A 24,400-nucleotide genomic window follows, 5' to 3' on the forward strand; every position below is an offset into this window, starting at 1 on the left:
TTGGTAGGAGTCGTCTGGCAATAACTAAACGAAATCAACACTTTTTGATTCCATATGTTGGATATTATATAGACTTCAAAAATGATTGTAACTTTCCAAGAAGTTTCTTTCTTTGTTTGTTAAATTTTTCAAGATTATAATTTTCTTGTCTATGTAAGATCTCGCTTGCTACTTGCTAGCTAGAACACCAATCGGTATCTTCTCTCTAACACCAAAGAAGACTGAGGTTGGAGAATTTTCAAAGTAAACGTATAGCCAAAAACAGAAGTGACAATAGTAGATAATGACAAAAACTAGCTCGTACTTACAAGAATATCGTCCATACATTTTTTTCCCTGTCTCTATCAATTCGTAACTACATTTTAATTTATTAGAAAAAACAACAACAACAACAAATTTTCAACCCATTTTGTTCCGTCTGTGTGTGTATATATATATATGCAATAGAAAGAAAGAAAAAGGAAGTCAAAGAATGACATAAAGTTCCTCAATCTTTGGGTAAAGATGATGAACTCTACAAAAAGTTTTAATAGTAACTTTATGGGTTACTTTGTCCTATTTGTTTGGGGTTTTGTGTTGATGGAGGTTGGTTTTGGACAAAACCAAGCAACTGAAATCAAAGTAGGAGTAGTGCTTGATCTCCAAACTTTATTTTCCAAGATCTGCCTCACTTCTATGAACATGTCGTTGTCCGATTTCTATAAAAAACATACTGATTACACAACACGGCTTGCGATTCACGTAAGAGATTCCATGGAAGATGTTGTTCAAGCTTCAGCTGCAGGTTCGTGTCTTCTCTGTCACTTGCTTCTCCACTGCATGTACCACATTATTTGTATTTAGTAATACATAAGTTCTAATTTAGAACTTAAGGTTAATTAGGACCATACATGATTTAACTATAGTGGTAGTATTTTTTTGAATCTAACCAATCTATTACATAATTTTAAATTGTAGGCTATTTGTATAATACCCATATATGAACGGGTGTTCGCAACCTTTTGGATCCAGACTTTATAACAATGGCAATTATTTTAGCTACGTCCTTATGATGGTAATCAGTCTGCTACTTATATATAATCATCGTTATTCGAATATAGAAACACAAGTTAAGCAAATCTGTGACGATCTTGAGGAAAAAAACAAATAAGTTGGAGATTGTACACAACACGGTAAAACGTCAGTGGAAAAATGGTTTGGGCTGTATTAGAAGGATTGGTCTAACAAAGGTCTAACCTATCTAATCACGAGTTACAAAAACATGATTTCACAACAACTAAACGAAATCAACACTTTTAACTCTATATGTTGGATTATATATATAGACTTCAAAAATGATTATATAAGTTTTTTTCCTCTTCACAAATTTGTTACAGATTTGTGAAAGCATTGTTTAATAGCAATTTATTTTTGAAATAGTTTCATCTGTTTAAATCATGATAAAAATAGGTATTAAAAAATACTAAAAGCATAAAGAAATGATAATGATTATTTACGGAAAATTGTTAGCATATTTTCAAAAATAAGAATAAAAAAGTTGTACGTTTAGCATGTTTCGTAACTCGATCGGAAACTAGGTTAAAAAAACTTCTGATAACTAAACTTTGTCATGTGAGTGTTACAAGAATCTATGTTTTTGACATAAATTAATTTAACGTTAACATCGTACATATATTCAAGAAACAAGTGCGGTGCATTTTGGAGCGTTTATTTACTTTCATTTTTCTGTGGGTCAAATTAATTAGTATGTTATCTTTCTGAAGGAGATAGGATTTATATGAAGATGACACATTTTGTTGACTATTCAAGTGTTCTCTTAGTTTGATAGACAAAGTCTTCCTTTCCTTCCTTATCTTCGAAGCGATTCGCTGACCACTAGATAGTTTCGTCAGAACAATACACATTTACTAATATTTTTTAGCTCTGCTCTGCGTAAATAATAATAATTGTCAATCATAAGTAAGAGTTAAAGAATCATTTACTTCTTATTCTTTATGTTTGCTTGTGGTGCAAGCAGCCTTGGACCTAATCAAGAACGAGGAAGTGAGCGCCATCATTGGGCCAAGAAGCTCCATGCAAACCGAGTTTATGATCAGGCTAGCCAACATATCACAAGTACCGACCATCACGTTTTCGGCTACATGCCCTTCACTGACATCCATCAATAGCCCTTACTTCGTCCGAGCCACTCTGGACGACTCATCCCAGGTCAGAGCCATTGCGGCCATTATCAAATCATTCGGCTGGAGAAACGTTGTTGCTGTGTATGTGGACAACGAATTTGGAAAAGGAATAATGTCTTACTTGTCTGACGCTTTAAATGACGTACAAGCTTTCGTAGTCAATAGATGTTTGATCCCTCAGGATGCTAATGATGATCAGATTCTCAAGGAGCTTTATAAGCTAATGACTATGCAAACGAGGGTATTCGTTGTCCACATGCCACCAACTCTCGGTTTTCGGTTTTTTCAGAAAGCCAGAGAGATCGGGATGATGGAGGAAGGATATGTATGGTTATTGACAGATGGAGTGATGAATTTAATAAAATCTAACGAACGTGGTAGCAGTTTTGAGAATATGCAAGGGGTTTTAGGCGTGAGGAGCCATATCACTAAATCAAAAGACCTAGAAGATTTCAGATTGAGATGGAAGAAAACGTTTGAGAAGAAGAACTCACTGAAGGGGGATGATGTAGAGCTGAACATTTTTGTATTAAGAGCATATGATTCGATCACTGCCTTAGCCATGGCCGTGGAGAACACCAACATAAAGAGTCTGTGGTATGATAATCCGATCGCTTCTGCAAACAACAAGACAGATCTAGGGACCCTAAAGGTCTCTCGCTATGGTCCAAGTCTTCTAGAGGCTCTTTCGAACGTAAGATTCAAGGGTTTAGCCGGAGAGTTTAAACTCGTTAATCGGCAGTTCGAATTATCAGCGTTTGAAGTCATCAATATTATTGGAAATGAAGAGAGAATTATCGGATTCTGGAGACCAGGCAATGGACTTGTGAATGCTAATTCAAACAAAACAACGTTGTTAGGAGGGGAGAGGTTCGGGCCAGTGATATGGCCAGGGAAGTCACATGTTGTTCCGAAAGGTTGGGAGATTCCAACGAATGGGAAGATGCTTAGAGTGGGCGTTCCAGTGAAGAAAGGCTTCTTAAATTTTGTGGATGCAAAGAAAGATCCGATCACTAACGAATTGACTCCAACGGGTTACTGTATTGACGTCTTCGAAGCTGCTCTTAAAAAGTTGCATTACTCAGTCATTCCTAAATATATTGCTTTCGTGTCTCCAGATGAGAACTACGACGAAATGGTATACCAAGTCTATAATGGGGTTAGTTCTCTTATTCTTCCCCTATCTTTTAGAAGTACTAGGTAACAATCTCAAGGTTCTTTTATTTTTATCTTTAATTAACAATTAGTAGAGTAATTAATGTCGATTTTTTTTTTTTTTTCCATTGATGTGTGATTGATTTCTAATATGTTATTAATTATTAATGAGTCAGACGTACGACGCAGTTGTGGGAGATGTAACCATCATAGCAAACAGGTCACTGTATGTTGATTTCACGCTACCATACACAGAGTCTGGAGTGTCTATGATGGTGCCGCTCAAGGAAAACAGGAACAAGAACACATGGGTGTTCCTAAAACCTTGGAGCTTAGACCTATGGGTCACCACTACTTGCTTTTTCGTATTCATTGGGTTCATTGTGTGGATTTTAGAACACAGAGTCAACACCGACTTTCGTGGACCACCTCACCACCAGATAGGAACCAGTTTCTGGTTTGCTTTCTCCACTATGAACTTTGCTCACCGTAAGTTACACCAATCAAGAACTCATTTTTTTTTTTTAATAACCAAAAACTAGTTAGTGGTGTTCTTTTAGTCCTAGAAATTTCAACTTGTAAAATAACGCTGGGAAACGAGTCCCATCATTTATAACCATCATTAAATTTCACCCTCATCAGTTACTATAAAAACTTTTAAGTGGCATGAAATTATTTACATCGGGAAATAGTTGTCTACGTTATGATTAATTAATTATAACTTAATTTATCATCAGTACGATTCCAAATTAAGAAGCAATATCATAATGATGTTAGTACAACTTGTTTGTGTATATAGGTGAGAAGGTGGTGAGCAATTTAGCGAGGTTTGTGGTGTTAGTGTGGTGCTTCGTGGTGCTTGTGCTGATTCAGAGCTATACAGCGAATCTCACCTCTTTCCTCACAGTTCAACGGTTCCAACCAGAGGTCACAAATTGGAAAGATCTCATAAAAAATAATGAATATGTAGGGTACCAACGAGGCACTTTCGTGGGTAATCTTTTGGAAAGTCAAGGGTTTCAGAAATCTCAGCTCAAACCTTTTGGTTCTGCCGAAGAATGCGACGAGCTTTTTTCCAATGGGACAATCGCAGCATCTTTCGACGAAGTGGCCTACCTTAAACTTATCCTTTCTAAGAACTGCTCTAGATATGCTATGGTTGAACCAACCTTTAAAACAGCTGGTTTCGGCTTTATAAGTTATTTTACCTTACACTTTACTTTTAGAAAATAGCGAAAGTTATTTTAAGTATTTAGGTATTTTCACTGATTTGATTTTCTGCTTCCATGATCATTAATTTTGTAGGTATTCCCCAAGAATTCACCTTTGACGGATGATGTCTCAAGGGCGATCTTGAACGTGACTCAAGGCGAAGAAATGCAAAATATAGAGAATAAATGGTTCAAGAAACAAAGTGATAATTGTCCTGATCCAAAGAACGATCTTTCATCCAACAGTCTCAGCGTCAGTAGCTTCTGGGGTTTGTTTCTAATAGCAGGCATCGCTTCGTTCCTGGCACTTCTCATCTTCGTTGTCACCTTCTTGTACGAACACAAGCTCACACTCTTCGCTGACTCTGAACATTCCTTCCCTAGAAAGTTAAAATCTTTGGTTAGAATTTTTGATGAGAAAGACATAAAGTCTCATACGTTCAAGGAGAATGCCGTTCATAATGTGAGTTCACCTATTACTCAAGGAAGTTCAACCCCTTTGACCGATCAGGGCACTCCATTGCCACGAAGTTCATCACAAAATAGGGAGTTTGAATCAAGAAGTGTGCCTTCCATCCCGAACGGAGAACTATTCACTCTGCAATCAAAACAAGTTGAAGATGAGGAATCTACTATTAATGTGAAGGTGAAATGATTAAAAGAAGTTGCAAAAGCGCATAACAAATTAGCCACTCCAGTTGTATTGTTTTCTTTCCATTTTTTTTTTTTTTTTAAATAAAATATTTTATATTTACGAATGGGTTTTCCCAATTTTAATTGGACAAGGCCTTGGAACATACAATATTAGAGAGGTACAAAATGGAAATAACATGAAATCGGCCCATTAACAAAAAAAATATCTTCTCCTCCTGAATTAAACGTGACCTGCAACAGTGATCGGAACAGTAATCCCGGCGAATGCGAGACCCACTCCTTTGCGGCAGAGACACTGAAGTGAACCCTTATCGGAAGCATTCGAAATCCAACTCCGGTTCAACCTTCAATGTCTCACCTGACCCGGAACAGATCTCCGGGCCTGTTCTAACTACCGACAACAGGCTCTACAGTGACGGTCCCATGCCTAGCAACCGAACACACTCAGAGAGCTAACCCCCATCTCCATAAATGGTGATCTCTGTTATCTCCAAGCAAGGAACCCAACAACTGGTCCAGAGTAAGAAGTAAAACGCGACGATCTCTAAAATACTGGTTGCTCAATCCAGAAGATAAAAATCGGAACCCGCAACCGCCTACTAGATCCAAGGGATCTAGAACTGACCTCCAAGACGAGCAGTCAATTGAATGTTGAGCTGCGAGAAAACACCTTCGGGAAACCTCTGGCATCTTCTACCAAAAGTAAACCACATAGGGTTTCCTCACCATCCAAAAGAATCCCTGCCTTCTAGTTGTATGCCAAGATCTACACTTAAGCACAGCCGAGAACATACTCACTTGACGAAACCAAACACGAAGAGCAATCAACCGAACTGACTGGAGAAGGGGAGATCTGCGAAACTGATGACCAAGAACACCTGAAACTGATCTCTGAGAACATCCAAGGAGGAGATCTCAGACCCCGACACTCATCAAAGCCAAAACCCACCGGAGCTATCGATGCTTGACGAGACGCTCAACCCAGATCTGCCGAAGAGAACACCCAGATCGGAGCTGTCCTCACACCCACGAGTCTCGAGGAAACTCCGGCGACCACCATAAGCTTCTCGTCGTTGCCACACGCCAGATCTACTCTGGAACCACCTACCTTGAGCCCAGAAACGGACGGAGGACAGCCGCAAATTCAAGGAAAGAGAGACGCCGGCGAGACTACTAAAAAACAAAGAGGAGCCCTCTCCGGCGCTGGAAGGGCAAGCCGGAAAGGCAAACGGCGGCAAGAAAGACTAGGGTTTTTAAAGAGAAGGGAGAGAGAAGAGAGAAGAGCCCACTTGGCCTCCGGCTCCAGAAGATTAGTGTTTGGGCCTAGAAAGTCTTTAGAATCACTTCTGAGTTATCAAAAGAAAAAAAAAAGAGAGAAGAGAGAGTTGTATTGCTTTTGTTGACGCTATATGTTGAGTTTAAACTAATCAAGGTTAACATCTTTTATTCCTATGGTTGTTTTCAAACTGAGTGTCAAAGTTAGATGACTGAATTTGGATTCTAGTCGTCTTCCTTTTAGAGTCATATAAAAAATTAGGGAGATATGAACGACCAAAATGTCACAAAGGATAATATTTCCCGATTAATGTCTTTTTCATCGTTTTGGAAAAAAACAAATGTTGACAAAACTAATATTTGTTTTTGATTTGCCTACACTATACGTCTTCATGTCCTATTCTTGGAGACGTGTTTTAAATTTGGTCCTCAAATAATGATTGTGTTTGATGAAATATAAAATACCCAAAAACGCGTTGAACAAAGTAAATTTGGTTTAACACAATGTCCTTTGCACTAATATGGTGACAAGTTACCTTTTATAAAAATAAATTGAAAAATTATACACTTGCACCAGAATCTTCAAGATAAAGTTTTACCGTTGACTGATCTCCATAATGGAACTGGTAAGAAAAGTATTTTATAATTGGCCTTTCTTTTTTTTGGAAATTCGAACGAAACATTAAGAAAGTGAATAAAATCTTGGCATAACCGATAAAATTATAAGTATGTTTTTATTGTTAGCTAATCCCACTAACTGAAGTACACATTATTAATTATTCGAATCCAAATGGAAATACAAATTAGCCCAATTATTTTTACTTGAGGTAGATATTTTTCTATTCGATTTTCAAATTTCAGTGTATAATATAAATTTGTGTAGCTTTTCTTTGCAATGAAATTTGGTAATATATATCTTATCTGACTCTTTCAAACCACTTTTTAATTTTTTATTTTATTTTCCAGTCAACACTAATAATCGTTTCTTATTTTATGACTCTTTCCTTGAGATTTGAGAACCAGTTTTGCTGTTTTGGTATAGTATTTCAAAGTCTTCCAAGACCTCTTCAAACCGACTTTTTTCTCCTTTGTATATATATATAACAGACGAAAAGAGAAGTTAGAGAATCACATAACACCTCTATTTATGAATAATGACCAACCCAACAAAAACTAATAACACCTTTCTGAGTTACTTTGTCTTGTTCGTTTGCGTTTTTTTATCGATGGGGGTTGGTTTAGGACGAAGCCAAACAAGTGAAATCAAAGTAGGAGTAGTTCTTGATCTCGATACAAAGTTTTCCAAGATCTGCCTCACTTCTATGAACATGTCGTTGTCCGATTTCTACAAAGAACATCCTAATTACCGCACAAGACTTGCGCTTCAAGTCAGAGATTCGATGAAAGATACTGTTCAGGCTTCAGCTGCAGGTTTGTTCTTACTTCTCTGCCTCTTGCTTCTTCGCTACATTTAAATTTATTAGTTTTTAGTTTCAGTCTTATGAAATAAATTAGGCAGGAACTGAGGGTTACACTTAATTACCACCGGACACATGTAGCTGGTTAATGTTTTCAATTCATCTGAACAATATTTTAGATCACTATTAAACTTAAACGTGTCTTCTTCCTCTATGCTATTTGCTAAAAGTCTTTGGTGACAATTTATCTTCTAGATTACTACTAATAAAAATCCAAATAACTTACATCATTTTCTTTATATTCTAGAAAGTCTTGCCGTCTTGGTGACAGTGCTACGGTCGAAGAAATCCATATTACTATTATTTTTTTCATATTAGTATTATTAGTCTCGTTAAAATATTTAATTCATTAATTAGTTCAAATATATTTGACGAAATAGTATAAAACTATTGGTGGTCACATCCCTTATTACTTTTTGATACCTTTCAAATGGATTTTAACTTTTATGTGAATTAGTATTATATCAGTAATTATCATAATTTCTTAAAGTAGTTAAATAATAAACTTTCTTCTTTTGTTTGTTTTTTCTTGTGGTGCAAGCAGCTTTGGACCTAATCCAGAACGAGCAAGTGAGCGCCATCATCGGACCAAGAAACTCTATGCAATCACAGTTTATGATCAGACTCGCCAACAAAACTCGTGTACCGACCATCACATTCTCTGCATCAAGCCCTCTTTTAACATCCATGAAAAGCCCTTACTTCGTCAGAGCCACTGTAGATGACTCATTCCAGGTCAAAGCCATTGCAGCCATTGTTGAATCCTTTGGATGGAGACGTGTCGTCGCCATTTATATGGACAATGAATTAGGAGAAGGAATCATGCCTTACTTGTCTGACGCTTTACAAGACGTGCAAGTCGACAAAAGTGTGATCTCCCCGGAGGCTAACGATGACCAGATTCTGAAGGAACTTTATAAGCTCATGACGAAGCAAACTAGGGTTTTCGTTGTCCACATGGACTCACGTCTCGCTTTACGGCTTTTTCAGAAAGCTAGAGAGATCGGGATGATGGCAGAAGGGTATGTATGGTTAATGACCAATGGAATGACGCACAGGATGAGACACATCGACCATGGTCGTAGCTTAAATACTATAGAGGGCGTTTTAGGTGTGAGGAGCTATGTACCCAAATCAAAAAAGCTTGAAGATTTCCGTTTGAGATGGAAAAGAAGGTTCGAGAAGGAGAATCCATCGATGAGGGATGATGTAAACGTTTTTGCATTATGGGCGTATGATTCAATCACTGCATTGGCCATGGCCGTGGAGAATACAACCTTAAAGAGCTTACAATACGATAATGTGAACACCTCGAAAAATAATATGACAGATTTGGGGAGCGTAAGGGTCTCTCGCTACGGTCCAAGTCTTCGAAAGGCTCTCTCGGAAGTAAGTTTCGAGGGTTTAGCAGGAGAGTTTAATCTCACGGACGGGCAGCTCCAGTCACCAAAGTTTGAGATCATAAATTTTGTCGGAAATGAAGAGAGGATAATCGGATTTTGGACACCGAGCAATGAACTTCTCAGTGCCAATTCAAACAAAACAACTTCGTTGGGGCCGGTGATATGGCCAGGTAACTCGATGGTTGTTCCTAAAGGATGGGTGATTCCAACTAACGAGAAGAAGCTTAAAGTGGGCGTTCCAGTAAAGAAAGGCTTCTTTAATTTCGTGGAGGTAATCACAGATCCTATCACTAACATAACAACCGCAAAGGGTTACGCCATAGACATCTTTGAAGCTGCTCTTAAGAAGTTGCCTTATTCAGTTATTCCACAATACTACGGTTGCGAGTCTGTAGATGATGAATACGATGACATAGTCGAAAAAGTCTATGACGGGGTTAGTTCCTTTTTTTCTTCCTCTATTCTTACTTAAACAAAAATCTAAAAGTTCATGCAATTGCATGTTAGTAATTAATGAGTAGACCCATGTCCCTGGTATAATAAAATATGCTTTTTAAAAATGAAATCTCTAACATAATATGAAATGAAACAGACTTTGGATGCGGTTGTTGGAGATGTAACCATCACAAGGCATAGGTCCACGCATGTTGACTTCACGTTACCGTACACAGAGTCTGGAGTATCTATGATGGTGCCGGTGAGAGACAATGAGAATAAGAACACATGGGTGTTCCTCCAACCTTGGACCTTAGACTTATGGGTCACCACTGGTTGTTTCTTTGTCCTCATTGGTTTTGTTGTGTGGCTTTTCGAACATAGAGTCAACACGGACTTCCGTGGACCGCCTCACCACCAGATCGGCACTAGCTTTTGGTTCTCCTTCTCTACCATGGTTTTCGCCCACCGTAAGTTCTTACACCAATAATGATAAATGTTAAATATTCTTGGTTCCCATATCAAAACCAGTGTACAGTAAAAATGAGACTATTTTACGTTGTTTATACATTACATATTATTAATGTTACGATATTTTTAAAACAAGAATCAAGATTCTTATGATGAAGTAATTTGTCTGCGTGTATATATATAGGTGAGAAGGTAGTAAGCAACTTAGCAAGGTTTGTGGTGGTTGTGTGGTGCTTTGTGGTGCTTGTTCTAATTCAGAGCTACACAGCAAACCTCACCTCTTTCTTGACAGTACAACGTTTTCAACCAGCGGTCACAAGTATGAACGATCTCATAAAAAATGGGGACTATGTAGGGTACCAACACGGAGCTTTCGTTAAAGATATTCTAATAGATGAGGGATTCCAAGAATCTCGGCTCGTGCCTTTTGGTTCTTCGAAAGACTGCAATGCGTTATTTTCCAACCGCAGTATTGCAGCAGTGTTCGACGAAGTCCCCTACCTGAAGGCCATCCTTTCTCAAAATTGCACCAAATATGCAATGGTTGAACCTACATTTAAGACTGCTGGTTTTGGCTTTGTAAGTTTGTTATTTTTTTTTTCAGTTTACTTTTACCAACAAAACAATTAGGAAAAAGAAAAACACATACAATGCGACTATTCTGATATTTTCATTGCTTGTTTCCATGATCAATGTGTAGGCGTTCCCCAAGAATTCGCCTTTGACAGGAGATGTCTCAAGGGCTATCTTAGATGTGACTCAAGGAGATGAAATGCAACAAATCGAAAAAACATGGTCTATGAAACAGAATGATTGTCTTGATCGAAAGACCGATCTTTCGTCCAACAGTCTCGGCCTCAGTAGCTTCTGGGGTCTGTTTCTAATAGCAGGCATTGCCTCTTTCTTGGCAGTACTAATTTTTGTGGGCATTTTCTTGTACGAAAATAGGCACACACTATTTGATGATTCTGAAGCATCGATTTGGGGAAAGCTAACGTCTTTATTTAGAATCTTCAATGAGAAAGACGAAAAGTCGCACACTTTCAGGAACAGTACCGTTCATAACGTGAGTTCACCTATGACACACTACACACCGAGCCCATCAGCTATGCAAATCGTACCATGGCCACAAAGCTCATCACAAAATATGGAGTTTGAGCTAAGAAGAATGTCTTTTAGCCCGAACGAAGAAGGCTTTATTACACAAACAATACATCATGAAGACGAAGCATCTATTACTGAATGTAGAGTTGAACAATAGATAGAAATTTAGAAACTTCCATAGCAAGTAATAGATAATTTAGGTTGATTGCATATTCTTCCATGAAAGTTATTATTCTTTTATATGTAACAAATTAGACGCTCAACTCCCTAATTTATTTATTTTTTTAATTGACCACTCGTGGGATTGATTGATCATCAGTGTAATGTATGTTCAGTCTCATAGCAACGCTGAAAACTTCCTATAGACATAGTGGCGAGTGATTGATTTTATGGCAGGTTCCTATATGTAGCCAAATAACGAGAATTTCTTTTTAAAGTAAAGCCTTCGCATTCCTAATCCGCCCATCCATTCCCAACCATGGTCTCGACAAAGGGATCTGGTCGTTCAAAATCCATCCACCATGCATTAGTTGTTCACGACTTCACGAGCCGATGTATGTCAAAGTGGATTATGTCCGTCACGAGCTCTTGTTTGGTGTCTCGTGTTTTTTATTGGTTTTAACTGTTGTTCCTTTGTGCTCGCCATGAGCCATCTCCATTTTTTTCTGTTTAATCTTTTTTTTTTTTTTTCATTTCTAAGAAGACTCGGGTTAGGCCAAAGGTTAGTTCAAACTAAATCGAACTAAAATTCGGGTTAAAGTCAAGATCAGTTTAATATGGTTTACTAGTCGTAATTATATGAGACTATAGAAGGAGATAACTTCAGAAAAATAAAAAAGGAAACAATAATTAATATATAAAAAAATCGGAAATATGTGTAGAAAACATAAGAAAGCCATACGTACAAATATATAGTAGCAATTCAATGTATAATAATAATAATAATAATAATAATAATAATAATAATAAAATTCTGAAGCTTCAAGAACGGAGTTTTCCATAACCGAAATTAATGGTCAATATATTAAGAATTGGTCAACCGGATTGACTCAAACATTTTGAAGTCTTTTTTTTTTTTTTTGAATTACTAAGAGGTTATGGGCCTAGACCCGTACATGCTCTTGGACTAGAGATCAGAGCATCTTATATGGTCCTCTTCCAAGCATCGTCCCTCAAACTAGCGACCTCTAGACTTTGCCAGAAGTCTTTTGATAGAATCTACGTTTAATAAATCATCATGAATCCCAACAAAACAAAGGTCAGTTTAATTTCGGACAGCAAGTAAAGGAAACAAAAAAGAATTATAAACCAATGGAGGGACAATGACATCATTTTGACCTTATACTAGTATATAATTAATCTCCATATATTTATTTTAGTTTTATATAGTAAGTTATGGAAAATTTGTCGCTATGTTTTGCAAAGAAAATTCATCTGCAAAGACTCATATCTACACTTACAAACCACTTATTCTATTCATAGTCAACACTGTTTGAATGTTTGATTATTATTTTATTGTCACTTTCTTTGAGAAACCAATTTTGGGTACAGCAATTGGACGTCTTTCATTGATTGTAAGACCCTTTCAACCCGATCCTTCCTCTGTATATATATGTAGTAAAAAGGGAAGTTAAAGAATCACATAAAGTGTCGGTCTCCTCAATCTTTGGATGATATTGATGATGAACCGTAGAAAAACAAATAACACCTTTCTAAGTTACATTTTCCAGCTTATTTGGTTTTTTTTGTCGATGAATGTTGGTTTAGGTCAAAACCAAACAAGTGAAATCAAAGTAGGGGTAGTTCTTGATCTCAATACAACATTTTCTAAGATCTGCCTCACTTCTATTAACATGTCGTTGTCGGATTTCTACAAGGATCATCCTAGTTACCGCACAAGAATTACGCTTCATGTTAGAGATTCCATGGAAGATACGGTTCAGGCTTCAGCTGCAGGTTCGTTACTTCTCTATGTTTTGCTTTATAATTAAATGAAAGAAATCATTTAGATTTATTAATCATTAGTTGCAGTTAAATTAAACATCAAACATATTACGTAGGATGTTAGGGATACTGTCAGACATGATTTAGCTGCTTACTATTTTCGCTGAATCTGATAAAAATGTCTTATTATCTGGTCTAAGACTTAAGAGCAATCTCTTACACAAAGTTCATAGTCCTTATTTTCTAGAAAGTCGTGGTGAAGTTTGTATGGTTGCAAAAATATCTATTACTAGTATTAGGTTCGTTAATTTTATTTAACTCATGAGTCTAATTATATTAGTAGATGAAAGGTCAAACATTGGTGACATGTCATAGAATACCTCTACAATCAATATTTTAAGTTTTAACTTTTATGTAAATTAATGTTCTCGTTATTTATTGGAAAGATATCCGTAATCTATGAGTTTCAATCATCGTCAAGTTTTACAAATGCTATTAACCTTTCTTCTTTTATTTCTGTTTTCTTGTGGTGCAAGCAGCCTTGGACCTAATCAAAAACGAGCAAGTGAGCGCCATCATCGGACCAAGAAACTCTATGCAAGCAGAGTTTATGATTAGACTAGCCAACAAAACTCAAGTACCGACCATCACATTCTCAGCAACAAGCCCTCTTTTGACATCCATCAAAAGCCCTTACTTTGTCCGAGCCACTCTCGACGACTCATCCCAGGTGAAAGCCATTGCCAACGTTGTCAAATCCTTTGGCTGGAGAAGCGTCGTCGCCATTTATGAGGACAATGAGTTAGGTAAAGGACTCATGCCTTTCTTGTCTGACGCTTTACAAAACGTGGAAGTCAACAAAAGTGCCATTTCTCCGGAGGCTAACGATGGTCAGATTCAAAATGAACTTCGTAAGCTCATGGGGAGGCAAACGAGAGTATTCGTTGTCCACATGGAATCAAGTCTTGGTTTACGAGTTTTTCAGAAAGCTAGAGAGATCGGGATGATGGAGGAAGGGTATGTATGGTTAATGACCAATGAATTGACACATATGATGAGACATATCGACCATGGTCATAGCTTAAATACTATAGAGGGAGTGTTAGGTGTGAGGAGCCATGTCCCCAAATCGAAAGAACTTGAAGATTTCCATTTGAGATGGAAAAGATCGTTCGAGAAGGAGAAAACATCCACGAGGAATGAACTACACATTTTTGCATTATGGGCGTATGATTCAATCACTGCATTGGCCTTGGCCGTGGAGAAAACCAATTTTAATAGCTTACAGTATGATAATGGAAGCGCCTCGTCAAAGAACATGACAGATTTGGGGAACGTAGGGGTCTCTCGCTATGGTCCAAGTCTTCAAAAGGCTCTCCGAGAAGTAAGTTTCAAGGGTTTAGCAGGAGACTTTAATCTCACAGACGGGCAGCTCGAGTCACCAAAGTTTGAGATCGTCAATTTTGTTGGAAATAAAGAGAGGATAATCGGATTTGTGAATGCTAGTTCAGACAAAACAAAGTTGGGGCCGGTGATATGGCCAGGGAAGTCAAAAACCATTCCGAAAGGATGGGAGATTCCAAGGAAGAAACTTACAGTGGGCGTTCCAATGAAGAAAGGCTTCTTTGATTTTGTGGAGGTAATCAGAGATCCTACCACGAACAAAACAACCGCAAAGGGTTATGCCATAGACATCTTTGAAGCTGCTCTTAAGAAGTTGTCATATTCAATCATTCTTGAATACGTCAGTTTGGAAACTCCAATTGACTATAACAATTTGGTCTGCCAAGTATATGACAAGGTTAGTTCTCTTTTTTTCTTCCCATCTTTCTACTTTACAAACAAATTCTATACATTCACAAAATTACAAGCAATGAGTTGGCTAAACATTATTTTATCAATAATTTGAGCAGACATGGGATGCAGTTGTTGGAGATGTAACCATCACAGCGAACAGGTCTTTGTATGTTGACTTCACATTACCGTACACAGAGTCTGGAGTATCCATGATGGTGCCGGTGAGAGACAATGAGAATAAGAACACATGGGTGTTCCTCGAACCTTGGAGCTTAGGCTTATGGGTCACCACTGGTTGTTTTCTCGTCCTCATTGGTTTTGTTGTGTGGTTGTTCGAACATAGAATCAACACAGACTTCCGTGGACCGCCTCACCACCAGATTGGCACAAGTTTTTGGTTCTCCTTCTCCACCATGGTTTTCGCCAACCGTAAGTTCTTAAACCAATCATGAATCTTAATAATGATATAATATTTAGGTCTATCACAAAACCAACATATATATTTTCATTGTGATATTGTTTAAGAAAAAAAAAAATTCTAATGATAAAAATGAACTTGTGCATGCGTATATAGGTGAGAAGGTAGTAAGCAATTTAGCAAGGTTTGTGATGGTTGTGTGGTGCTTTGTGATGCTTGTTCTCACTCAGACCTACACAGCTAATCTCACTTCTTTCTTGACGGCACAAAGTTTCCACCCAGCGGCCATTACTGTGAACGATCTCATCAAAAATAAGGATTATGTAGGGTACCAAGGCGGTACTTTTGTTAAAGATATTCTATTAGATTTGGGATTTCAAAAAAATAAGCTAAAGCCTTTTTATTCTGCCAAAGAAGCCGTTGAACTTTTGTCCAAGGGGAAATCAAATGGTATAGCAGCAGCTTTCGACGAAGTGGCTTACCTTAATGCTATTCTTTCTCAGTCGTGCTCCAAATATGCCATGGTTGAACCTACATTTAAGACTGCTGGTTTTGGCTTTGTAAGTGACTTTTACAATTTACTTCTACAAAATAGGGAAAACAAAATTCCCAAAACAAAATACACATTTATTCAGGTGGTGTTTTAATTTGTTTCCATGATCAATGTGTAGGCCTTCCCTAAGAATTCACCTTTGACAGGAGATATCTCAACGGCTATCTTAGATGTGACTCAAGGAGATGAAATGCAAGAAATCGAAAACAAATGGTTCCCGAAGAAGAATGATTGTCCTGATCCAACGACCGCTCTTACATCCAACAGGCTCAGCCTCCGTAACCTATGGGGTCTGTTTCTAATAGCAGGCACTGCTTCATTATTGGCATTACTCATCTTCGTTGTTCTTTACTTGAACGAACATAGGCACACACTATGTGATGATTCCGAAGGTTCCTTGTGGAAAAAGCTAAAGGTTTTGTTCAGAACCTTCGATGAGAAAGACTTAAAGTCCCATACTTTCAAGAACACTGATGTTCATAATGTGAGTTCACCGATGACTGAGCACTACATTCAGAGCCCTTCAACTGTGCAAATCACACCACGGCCACCAAGTCTTTCACTAAATATGGAGTTTGAGCTTAGAAGAATTTTCTTGTACCCCGAGCGAAGAACGCTTCACTATACAACCGATATATCATGAAGATGGAGAATCTGATATTGAATGTGGAGCTGAACAATAAAGAGATGTTCCAGAAAACTCTATTTACAAGTTATAGCTCAAAAATTCATCTATTTATCAAAAGAAAAAGAAAGAAAAAATTATAGATTCTTAAGTGAAAGTTAATATATTATCTGCTCATCCTAAAGCTAGTAGCTCAAGCCACAATGTTTCATCTATGGAAGCAGCGGAATAATGTCCTTCACAGTCACCTGGTACGGCCTCACCAAAACATTTTCAAGCTGATTCACAAAGAGATTCGGAATTAAATCTCTCCTCGAAGACGAAGGAAGCATTTTGGGTTGGCAACTTAATGCAACTTTTAATTAGATTATATGACTTCACTGTTAGTGGTTTCATAAAATATTTTCGCTTTCTTTTCTCTTGGTGCGGGAATTGGCACCCCCAACATACCGATCTAAACCCGATCAAAGAAACCAGTTATTTAAACCGGAAGCTCAACCCTGAGGCGGATTTCATCTTCAAAGGCCCAGTAGCGACGAGAAGCCCAGTTCCAAGGTGAAGAACTGACGTCTCAGCTCGCCCATTGGCTGACCTAATAAGAAACAAGTAACTTTCCTAATCAGTTCGGCCATGATATAGAAAGCAGATATATTCTATAAATCTAAGAAAACCTATAAATAGAGGGCAATCCCTTCATTATAATATCATCCAGCAATTAATACAAAAACCCTAGTTCTTCTTTGTTCTTAAGCAAAACCAAACTTGTTTTCCAAGAGATTTCAATTCCCCTTTTGCTTATTCACTTTGATTCGATTTCTTAGAGAGATAGTGTTATTGAATTTGTTTTCCCCTTCAAACAAATTCATTGTATGAAACTCAGTTTCTACAATTGGCGCCGTCTGTGGGGACGCTAAGTTCTCAGATCACTTCTCTCTTAGAATCCTTTGAAATTCAAACAGGAAACATGTCTATAGCATCTGGCAACGGTGTTACCGACGCAACTGCTCCGCAGCAAGACTACCCGGTCGCCGGAGCCACCGACTCGCCGGGTGTCGCTACAGATCCACCTACCGACGTACTAGCCACGCGCGTCTATTACCGACGCCACCGTGGCGCATCGGAAAATCCGGCAGACGACTCGGTGAAACCTTCCGTTGGGGTGCAGAACGCCGAGACACCCCATCCCGGAGCCCAGGAACCTGATGGGGAGCTACCTATCAATGGATCTGTCGCTAGGCAGACTTCGTCCACACGTGTGTTGCAACCTTACTAACTCTCTCTCCGTGGATGACCTCTGCCACGTGTTCGGAACGATCTCTAAGGATCTCTTCCAGGCAATATCCGACACAAACCAACGGTTGGACGCAATAGAGCGCAGCGCGCCCCCTCCATCCCAGCAGAACTGCACCACCGCAGGCAGCTCGGAGGAATGATTCCTTAAACCGACGGCTGTTTAGCAATCCGCCGCCTTCAGCTTTCCAATTTCCAGACCAATACGCACCATCGGTGCTAGCCCCAGGGGTGCAACCCCACGTCGGGCAGTCCTCTCAGAGAGATCCGGTCTCTGCTCCCTATCCTGAGTTAGAGGAAATCCACCACAAAATCCGAGATATGGGATCCCTCCCCCACCGGGCTGTGAGCACAGCCATGGAGATCGACAGGATGTTCGAGGCCACGCAACGGACCCCGTTCACCAGACGACTTCTGGAGATGTATGTCCTAGCCGTAAAATTAAGGCTGTCGACCAACGAAGGGACGAAGGATCCAATGCAGCACATAACCTCGTTCATGGCTGTCGTGTCCAAAGCAAGGTTCACCAAAGAACAGAAAGACGCCGGTCAATGTCAGCTATTCGTCGAGAGTCTAATAGGGAACGCATTAACCTGGTTCTCTCGGCTTCCGGCGAATTCGATCGACAACTTCACTGAGCTGTCGACAGCTTTCCTGCGAAACTACCAGGTCTTCATAGAACGCAGCATTTCTAGTGCCGAGTTGTGGTAGACAGTCCAGGAGCCCGGCGAACCTCTGTGACGATACCTTACCAGATTCAAGGAAAGGTATGCCAGCGTCTTAGTCACCGAGGACGTTGCGATCGCCACCTTCAAAAAAGGACTCATCCCCGGGTCGCCCTTACAAGTGGACCTCAATATCTGAGCGGCCAAGGAGTTGGATGACGCACTCCAATGGGGATCCCGTTTCGCGTACATCGAGGAGGACAAAGAGAAGCAGACCGCGAAGGCCCCTCCCACACGTACAGTTTCGGCAAAAGAGAAAAGCCGAGACGCCTACCAAGAATCCCGGAAGCATCACGACCCAAAGGATCCTAAACGTGGGGTGGTCACTGCAATCTCCGAAGATGGAGGACAAGATAACACGCCTCCAAACGCACAGGAGGAGCTTTATTGCGATTTCCACATGATCGGAGGCCATTCCACGGCCGAGTGCAAGCATATGTCCAATTACTTATTCGAGAAGTATTTATCTGGAAGATCAAAGTTGTCTATCAACCTAAAGCCTCCCGCGGCGGTCGCGGAGGTAGAGCTCGCGGAGGAAGATTCAGACGATCCAATCCTGGGCGAGGTCAGAAGGGCGGTAACCACCCAAATAATGCACCGAGCGACCTGCAGCAGCCACCTCCCGTCGAGCAGCAGAATCCAGCACCGGTAGAGGGACTCCCGGCACCACCCAAGCGTCAAAAAAAACAGCAGACTGAACAGACCCCACCATGGGGTCGTATCTCTATGATTATCGGTCAGACCGATGAGTGCAAGGATTTCGTCTGGGCCCTAAAAAAGCGAGCACGCCAAATCTGCAGCATTCAGGCGATCTCCGAGGAGGAGATGCTTAGTACGAATCCCATCACATTCACAACCAAAGACACTAAAGGAATCCACCATCCTCACAACGACCCCCTCGTCGTGGGAGTCACAATGGGTGAGTTCGATGTAGAGCGAGTCTTAGTGGATACCGGCAGTACGATCAACATCATATTCTGGCAGACGTAGCAAAAAATGGGTGTTACACTAGAGCAAATCAAACCAGAGTCCAGAACGCTGAACGGATACGATGGTGTGGCCAAGATGTCAATGGGCGATGTGAAGCTGTAATTCCAAACTGGCAGTGTAACACGCAAAACCAAGTTCGTGGTCATATACGCTCTGCCAATTTACAACGCCATCTTAGGTTCGCCTTGGATCTATTCGATGCAGGCAGTCCCTTCCACCTATCATCTTTGCGTTAAATTTCCAACTGCCAGGACCTGGATGACCAGGACCTGCTCTGGCTTGGGAGAAAGCAACGGCGGAAGGATGACGCATAGCAATTACAGGGCGAGGATCACTTAGTCGATCCTCATAAGCCGGAGCAAGATCGGCTAAAAGCCACGGGATGCCAAATTGTACAAGTTAACATAGACGGAATAGACCCCTCTCGGACGGTTGGAATTGGGGCCGAACTCAAAGATCGGATCAAAACCGAACTGATAGCTTTCCTAAAATTTTGATCCTCGACGTTCGCCTGGTCCACTAAGGACATGGTCGAACTCACTTTCAAATCAGTCCGGCAAAAACGCCGGCGTCTCGGCATCGATCAAGCAAAGCGGTACAAGACGAAGTCGAGCGACTCTTGAAAGCCGATCAGATAATGGAAGTACAATACCCTGACTGGCTGGCGAATCCGGTGGTGGTCAAGAAAAAAATGATAAGTGGATAGTCGATTTCACCGACCTCAACAAGGCGTGCCCTAAGGATTGTTTTCCGTTACCTCACATCGACCGACTCGTAGAGGCCACCGCGAGGAACCATCTGCTCTCGTTCATGGACGCATTCTCCGGCTACAACCAGATCGCGATAAGCCCAGCCGATCGCGAAAAAACCGCGTTCATCACGGTTAGAGGAACTTACTATTACAAAGTAATGCCATTCGGGCTGAAGAACGCGGGGGCGACTTACCAACGCTTGGTCAACACGATGTTCGCCGACATATTAGGGAAAACGATGGAAGTTTACATCAACGATATGTTAGTCAAATCCCTCATAGCAGAACAGCATATTCAGCACCTCGCCGAACGCTTTGACATCTTGGATCGATTCCACATGTAGTTAAACCCCACCAAGTGTACTTTCGGCGTGACCTCGGGGGAATTCTTAGGGTATATCGTCACCGAGCGCGGAATCGAAGCAAACTCAAAGCAGATTGAAGCAGTATCGGGACTGCCATCTCCGACCAATAAACGAGAGATACAACGCCGAACAGGTCGAATAGCCGCGCTGAATCCGTTCATCGCCCGGTCAACGGACAAATGTCTCCCTTTCTACCAGCTTCTCCGAGGTAATAAAGATTTTCACTGAAACGCCGCCTGCGAAGTTGCCTTTGGACAACTTAAGGAGTACCTGACCAATCAGCCAGTACTTGTCAAGCCTGAGGAGGGAGAGACGCGTTACCCAACCTTGGAAAAACTGGCTCTTGCTTTGATCGTCGCCGCATAGAAACTTCAACCATATTTCCAGTCACACTCCATCGTTGTATACACCGATCAACCACTCCGGTTTATTCTTTGCAGCCCTCTTCAATCCGGGCGAATTGCAAAATGGACGATCGAGCTAAGCGAGTACGACATCAAATTTTGTTCTTGTCCGAGCCTAAAATCACAGGTCCTAGCAGACTTCATCACGAAGTTATCCCCTGAACTCGAAGAAACCATACCTAAGGAGGAACCTTGGACGTTGTTCGCCGACGGCTCTTCCTCCAATCAGGGATCCAGCGTTGTGATTATTCTCTGATCGCCAACCGGCTAGGTCATCGAGCCGGCGTTGAAACTAGGCTTCAGGGCATCGAACAACGAACTGAATACGAAGCCGTCCTAGCCGGGCTGCGATTGGCACAAGGGCTGAGTGTAACAAGCATCCAAGTTTTTTGCGACTCACAGCTAGTGGTTAGCCAATTCAGTGAAGAATATGACGCTAGGAACGAGCGTATGGGGGCGTATCGCCAATTACTCCAAACTCTCTCGGAGCAGTTCGCCGCGTTTGAGTTGATCAAAGTCCCGAGGAGCGAAAACGCATTGGCAGACGCTCTCGCCGCCCTGGCAAATTGTTCCGACCCGAGATTACGACGAACAGTCCTGGTCGAATGCATCGAAATGCCTAGTATCGATCATACCGATCTGATGTTTACCATCACCGATGATGCGGAACCAATGGAAGTCAACGAGCCTGTTGAGAAATCCGCGGGTATAGTGCAATCCCCAATCGACTGGCAGCTCGAGATTGCAAGGCCCCAGCAGATCGCTGGCAAGCTCGACGGTTGAATGCCCAATGTGCGCATTACGCCATGATACGGGTAGCCTTTTCCAACGCAGCTCGTCCGGAGCCCTACTCACCTGTGTTGATCGAGGAGAGGCAGAACGAATAATGACGAAGGTTCACGAAGGTGACGGTGGCGTGCGCTGCCATTATTGTCCGGAGGACGTGCGCTCGCGTTGAAGATAAAAAAGGATGGTCATTATTGCCAACCATGGTCGCTGACTGTGAGGCTTTCTCGACGAAGTGCAAAGCTTGTCAGCGTCATGAATCGATGAAACATGTGCCCCCCTGAACTGCTTAATACCGTCACTGCGCCATATCCCTTCATGTGTTGGGCAATGGACCTCGTCGGACCGTTACCTCCGTCAAAATCAAAGAAATTCCTTTTGGTCCTGACCGATTATTTCACCAAGTGGGTAGAGGCTGAATCGTTTCATAAAGTGCAATCGTTGGATGTTACCAACTTCATTTGGAAGAAGTTGGGGATACGTTTATTTCACCAACCTGTCAGCCGCCACGGGGTCCCATATGAGATCGTCACTGGTTATTTCACCAAGCCTGTCACCAAGCCTGTCAGCCGCCACGGGCTCCCATATGAGATCGTCACTGATAATGGAACCCAATTCACCTCGCTCATCATCAGACGCTTTCTAAGCAAGCCGGAGTGCCAACACTTCGCCGCACTATGTTGGTCGACGATTCCGAGCTCAACAATAGCATGATGCACGATCACATTGACTTCACTGAAGAATTACGCGATCAAGCCCTGGTCCGAATTCAAAACTATCAAAATGCTGCAGCCAAATACTACAACAAAGCTGTCCGCCAGCGACGTTTTAACGAGGGCGACCTAGTGCTTCGCGAAGTTTACGAGAACACTAAGGAGATAAACCCCAGTAAACTCGGCGCTCGTTGGGAAGGCCCATACCTTATTTCCAAAGCAGTTCGCCCTGGAGTTTATGAGCTCTTGACCATGGAGGACAAGCAAATCAAAAACTCGTGGAACGCGGCTCATCTTAAACGTTATTATTACTTGGTCAATTGACTGATCTCGGTTTTGAAAACGTGTGTACTACGAACTACAACTGGCTTGATCCCAATTTTGGGTACGTAGGCAGCCCCCGATTTCCTTAATAAGATTTTGTGGGCGCAGCTGGGAAAATAATGAGATTTCTTTTTACTAAAGAGAAGTTTTAGTTTGATTTAAGTAAGAAGTCAGTTCGGCATCTCGCCATACAAAGGAAAAATCTTTTACTCCGGCGTATCGCCAACATAAAGAAAAACAACAACAAAAGGCAACAGAAACTTAAAGACTTTGTAGATATGGAGAACACCGATCCCATTGGACAAAATGACAAGCCTTCCGATCTCAGGGAGCCGGTGCGAAGTGAGACCTCCCTCCTGTTATCTCAACCTCCTCGGCGATTCACAGGCGTAGACCTTGAGAGGTCGGACTCCAGTGGCTCTTTGACGGCGAGACCTTCGAGATAGGATTGTCAGCTTTGACGCTCCCGGCTTAGTTCCTCTAGCCGACCTGCCGGTACCTTCGCACCTCTGGCCACCATTTCTTCGAGGAACGCACATGGGCCTTCTACGGTGTGGCTCTCCCGGAAATGGTGGTCTGTAGTTTATAGATGGAGAATGTACCGTCGTAGCTTCTCTATGCGACTCTTATAAATCAGGATTTCCGCAATATGCAGGTTGTCCGGATCGCCCAGCGGTTCGTAATCGCCTTCCGGAAGGTCGGGTATCAAGGCTCTGGCAACCTGTCCTTCACATCGGTCACGGTCAGTAAGCAGTCGGATCAGACGCCAGTTCGCCAAGTAGAAACCGTCGGCGATGAGCTCGTCATGAACCGAGATGGTTTCTTCTAGACGGCAGAGCTGGAAGATAAGGGCATATTTCAGACAAAAGGCCTTGATATACGAACTCATCCTTTGATAGTGAGCTTGGTAGATGCGGATCTCTCTCTGTAACGGATCCTCTTCAATTTCCGCAACAAGTTCACGAGATGGAGACGGAACCGTCTCTTCCAGGGGGAGGGCAATATTCGACGCTTCTGGGTCGAATCCGCTGATGTCGGCGGCAGTCAGCTCTCGAGCTCCCCTCAGCCATGCAGATCGGGTTGTGGGAGGCATGCTTTGCAATTTATCTTTCTGAAGTTTGGATGTGAGGTGCTCAGCGAACCTTCTTTCTTCCTATTTATAGGGGGAAAGGGGGAAATAAATGCTGCGTCCCTCAAATCTCGCACCAATCAGATCGTAGAGGTACGTGCCTTGTCCTGAGATTCCCCCGCCAATCATATTGCATCGTGAAACCGCGTCCGCATTCAATGACGCGTTTATGCCTCGGGAATGAGCAAAAAAAAAAAAAAAAAAGAGACTACTTCGT

General features: G+C 41.3%; 4 protein-coding genes across 6 annotated transcripts; all 4 read left to right on the forward strand.

Annotated features, from left to right (window-relative positions):
- The first annotated feature begins 401 nt into the window (after positions 1 to 401).
- Positions 402 to 5,346, forward strand: LOC104786782 (glutamate receptor 2.7). 3 transcript variants are annotated; one of them, XM_087450055.1, is made up of 6 exons: positions 412 to 784; positions 958 to 1,054; positions 2,018 to 3,342; positions 3,515 to 3,827; positions 4,138 to 4,536; positions 4,644 to 5,346. In XM_087450055.1, the coding sequence occupies exons 3-6, from the start codon at positions 2,074 to 2,076 to the stop codon at positions 4,673 to 4,675; spliced, it is 2,013 nt and encodes a 670-aa protein (XP_087306181.1). In that variant the 5' UTR covers positions 412 to 784; positions 958 to 1,054; positions 2,018 to 2,073; the 3' UTR covers positions 4,676 to 5,346. The 3 variants fall into 3 exon arrangements, with proteins under 3 accessions (XP_019101455.1, XP_019101453.1, XP_087306181.1); XM_019245910.2 differs by lacking the exon at positions 958 to 1,054 and having other exon boundaries at positions 402 to 784; XM_019245908.2 differs by lacking the exon at positions 958 to 1,054 and having other exon boundaries at positions 402 to 784; positions 4,138 to 4,496.
- Positions 5,347 to 7,372: 2,026 nt separating this feature from the next.
- LOC104786785 (glutamate receptor 2.8) lies at positions 7,373 to 11,664 on the forward strand. The gene is made up of 5 exons (XM_010512233.3): positions 7,373 to 7,909; positions 8,501 to 9,795; positions 9,952 to 10,264; positions 10,450 to 10,844; positions 10,966 to 11,664. Exons 1-5 carry the CDS (start codon positions 7,633 to 7,635, stop codon positions 11,524 to 11,526), a joined length of 2,841 nt encoding a protein of 946 aa, XP_010510535.1. The 5' UTR covers positions 7,373 to 7,632; the 3' UTR covers positions 11,527 to 11,664.
- A 1,279-nt stretch (positions 11,665 to 12,943) lies between these two features.
- LOC104786783 (glutamate receptor 2.9) lies at positions 12,944 to 16,890 on the forward strand. The gene is given in 6 exon segments (XM_010512232.3): positions 12,944 to 13,325; positions 13,853 to 15,114; positions 15,227 to 15,539; positions 15,685 to 16,088; positions 16,200 to 16,673; positions 16,675 to 16,890. Coding segments are annotated over 6 exon segments (2,829 nt in total). The 5' UTR covers positions 12,944 to 13,039; the 3' UTR covers positions 16,765 to 16,890.
- A 5,457-nt stretch (positions 16,891 to 22,347) lies between these two features.
- LOC147943713 (uncharacterized) lies at positions 22,348 to 23,054 on the forward strand. The gene is made up of 2 exons (XM_087512332.1): positions 22,348 to 22,581; positions 22,653 to 23,054. The coding sequence occupies exons 1-2, from the start codon at positions 22,348 to 22,350 to the stop codon at positions 23,052 to 23,054; spliced, it is 636 nt and encodes a 211-aa protein (XP_087368458.1).
- The last annotated feature ends 1,346 nt before the right edge of the window (positions 23,055 to 24,400 follow it).

Source organism: Camelina sativa, chromosome 5 (assembly GCF_030686135.1).
Source record: "Camelina sativa cultivar CO46 ecotype springtype chromosome 5, ASM3068613v1".
NCBI classification, from domain to species: Eukaryota; Viridiplantae; Streptophyta; class Magnoliopsida; order Brassicales; family Brassicaceae; genus Camelina; species Camelina sativa.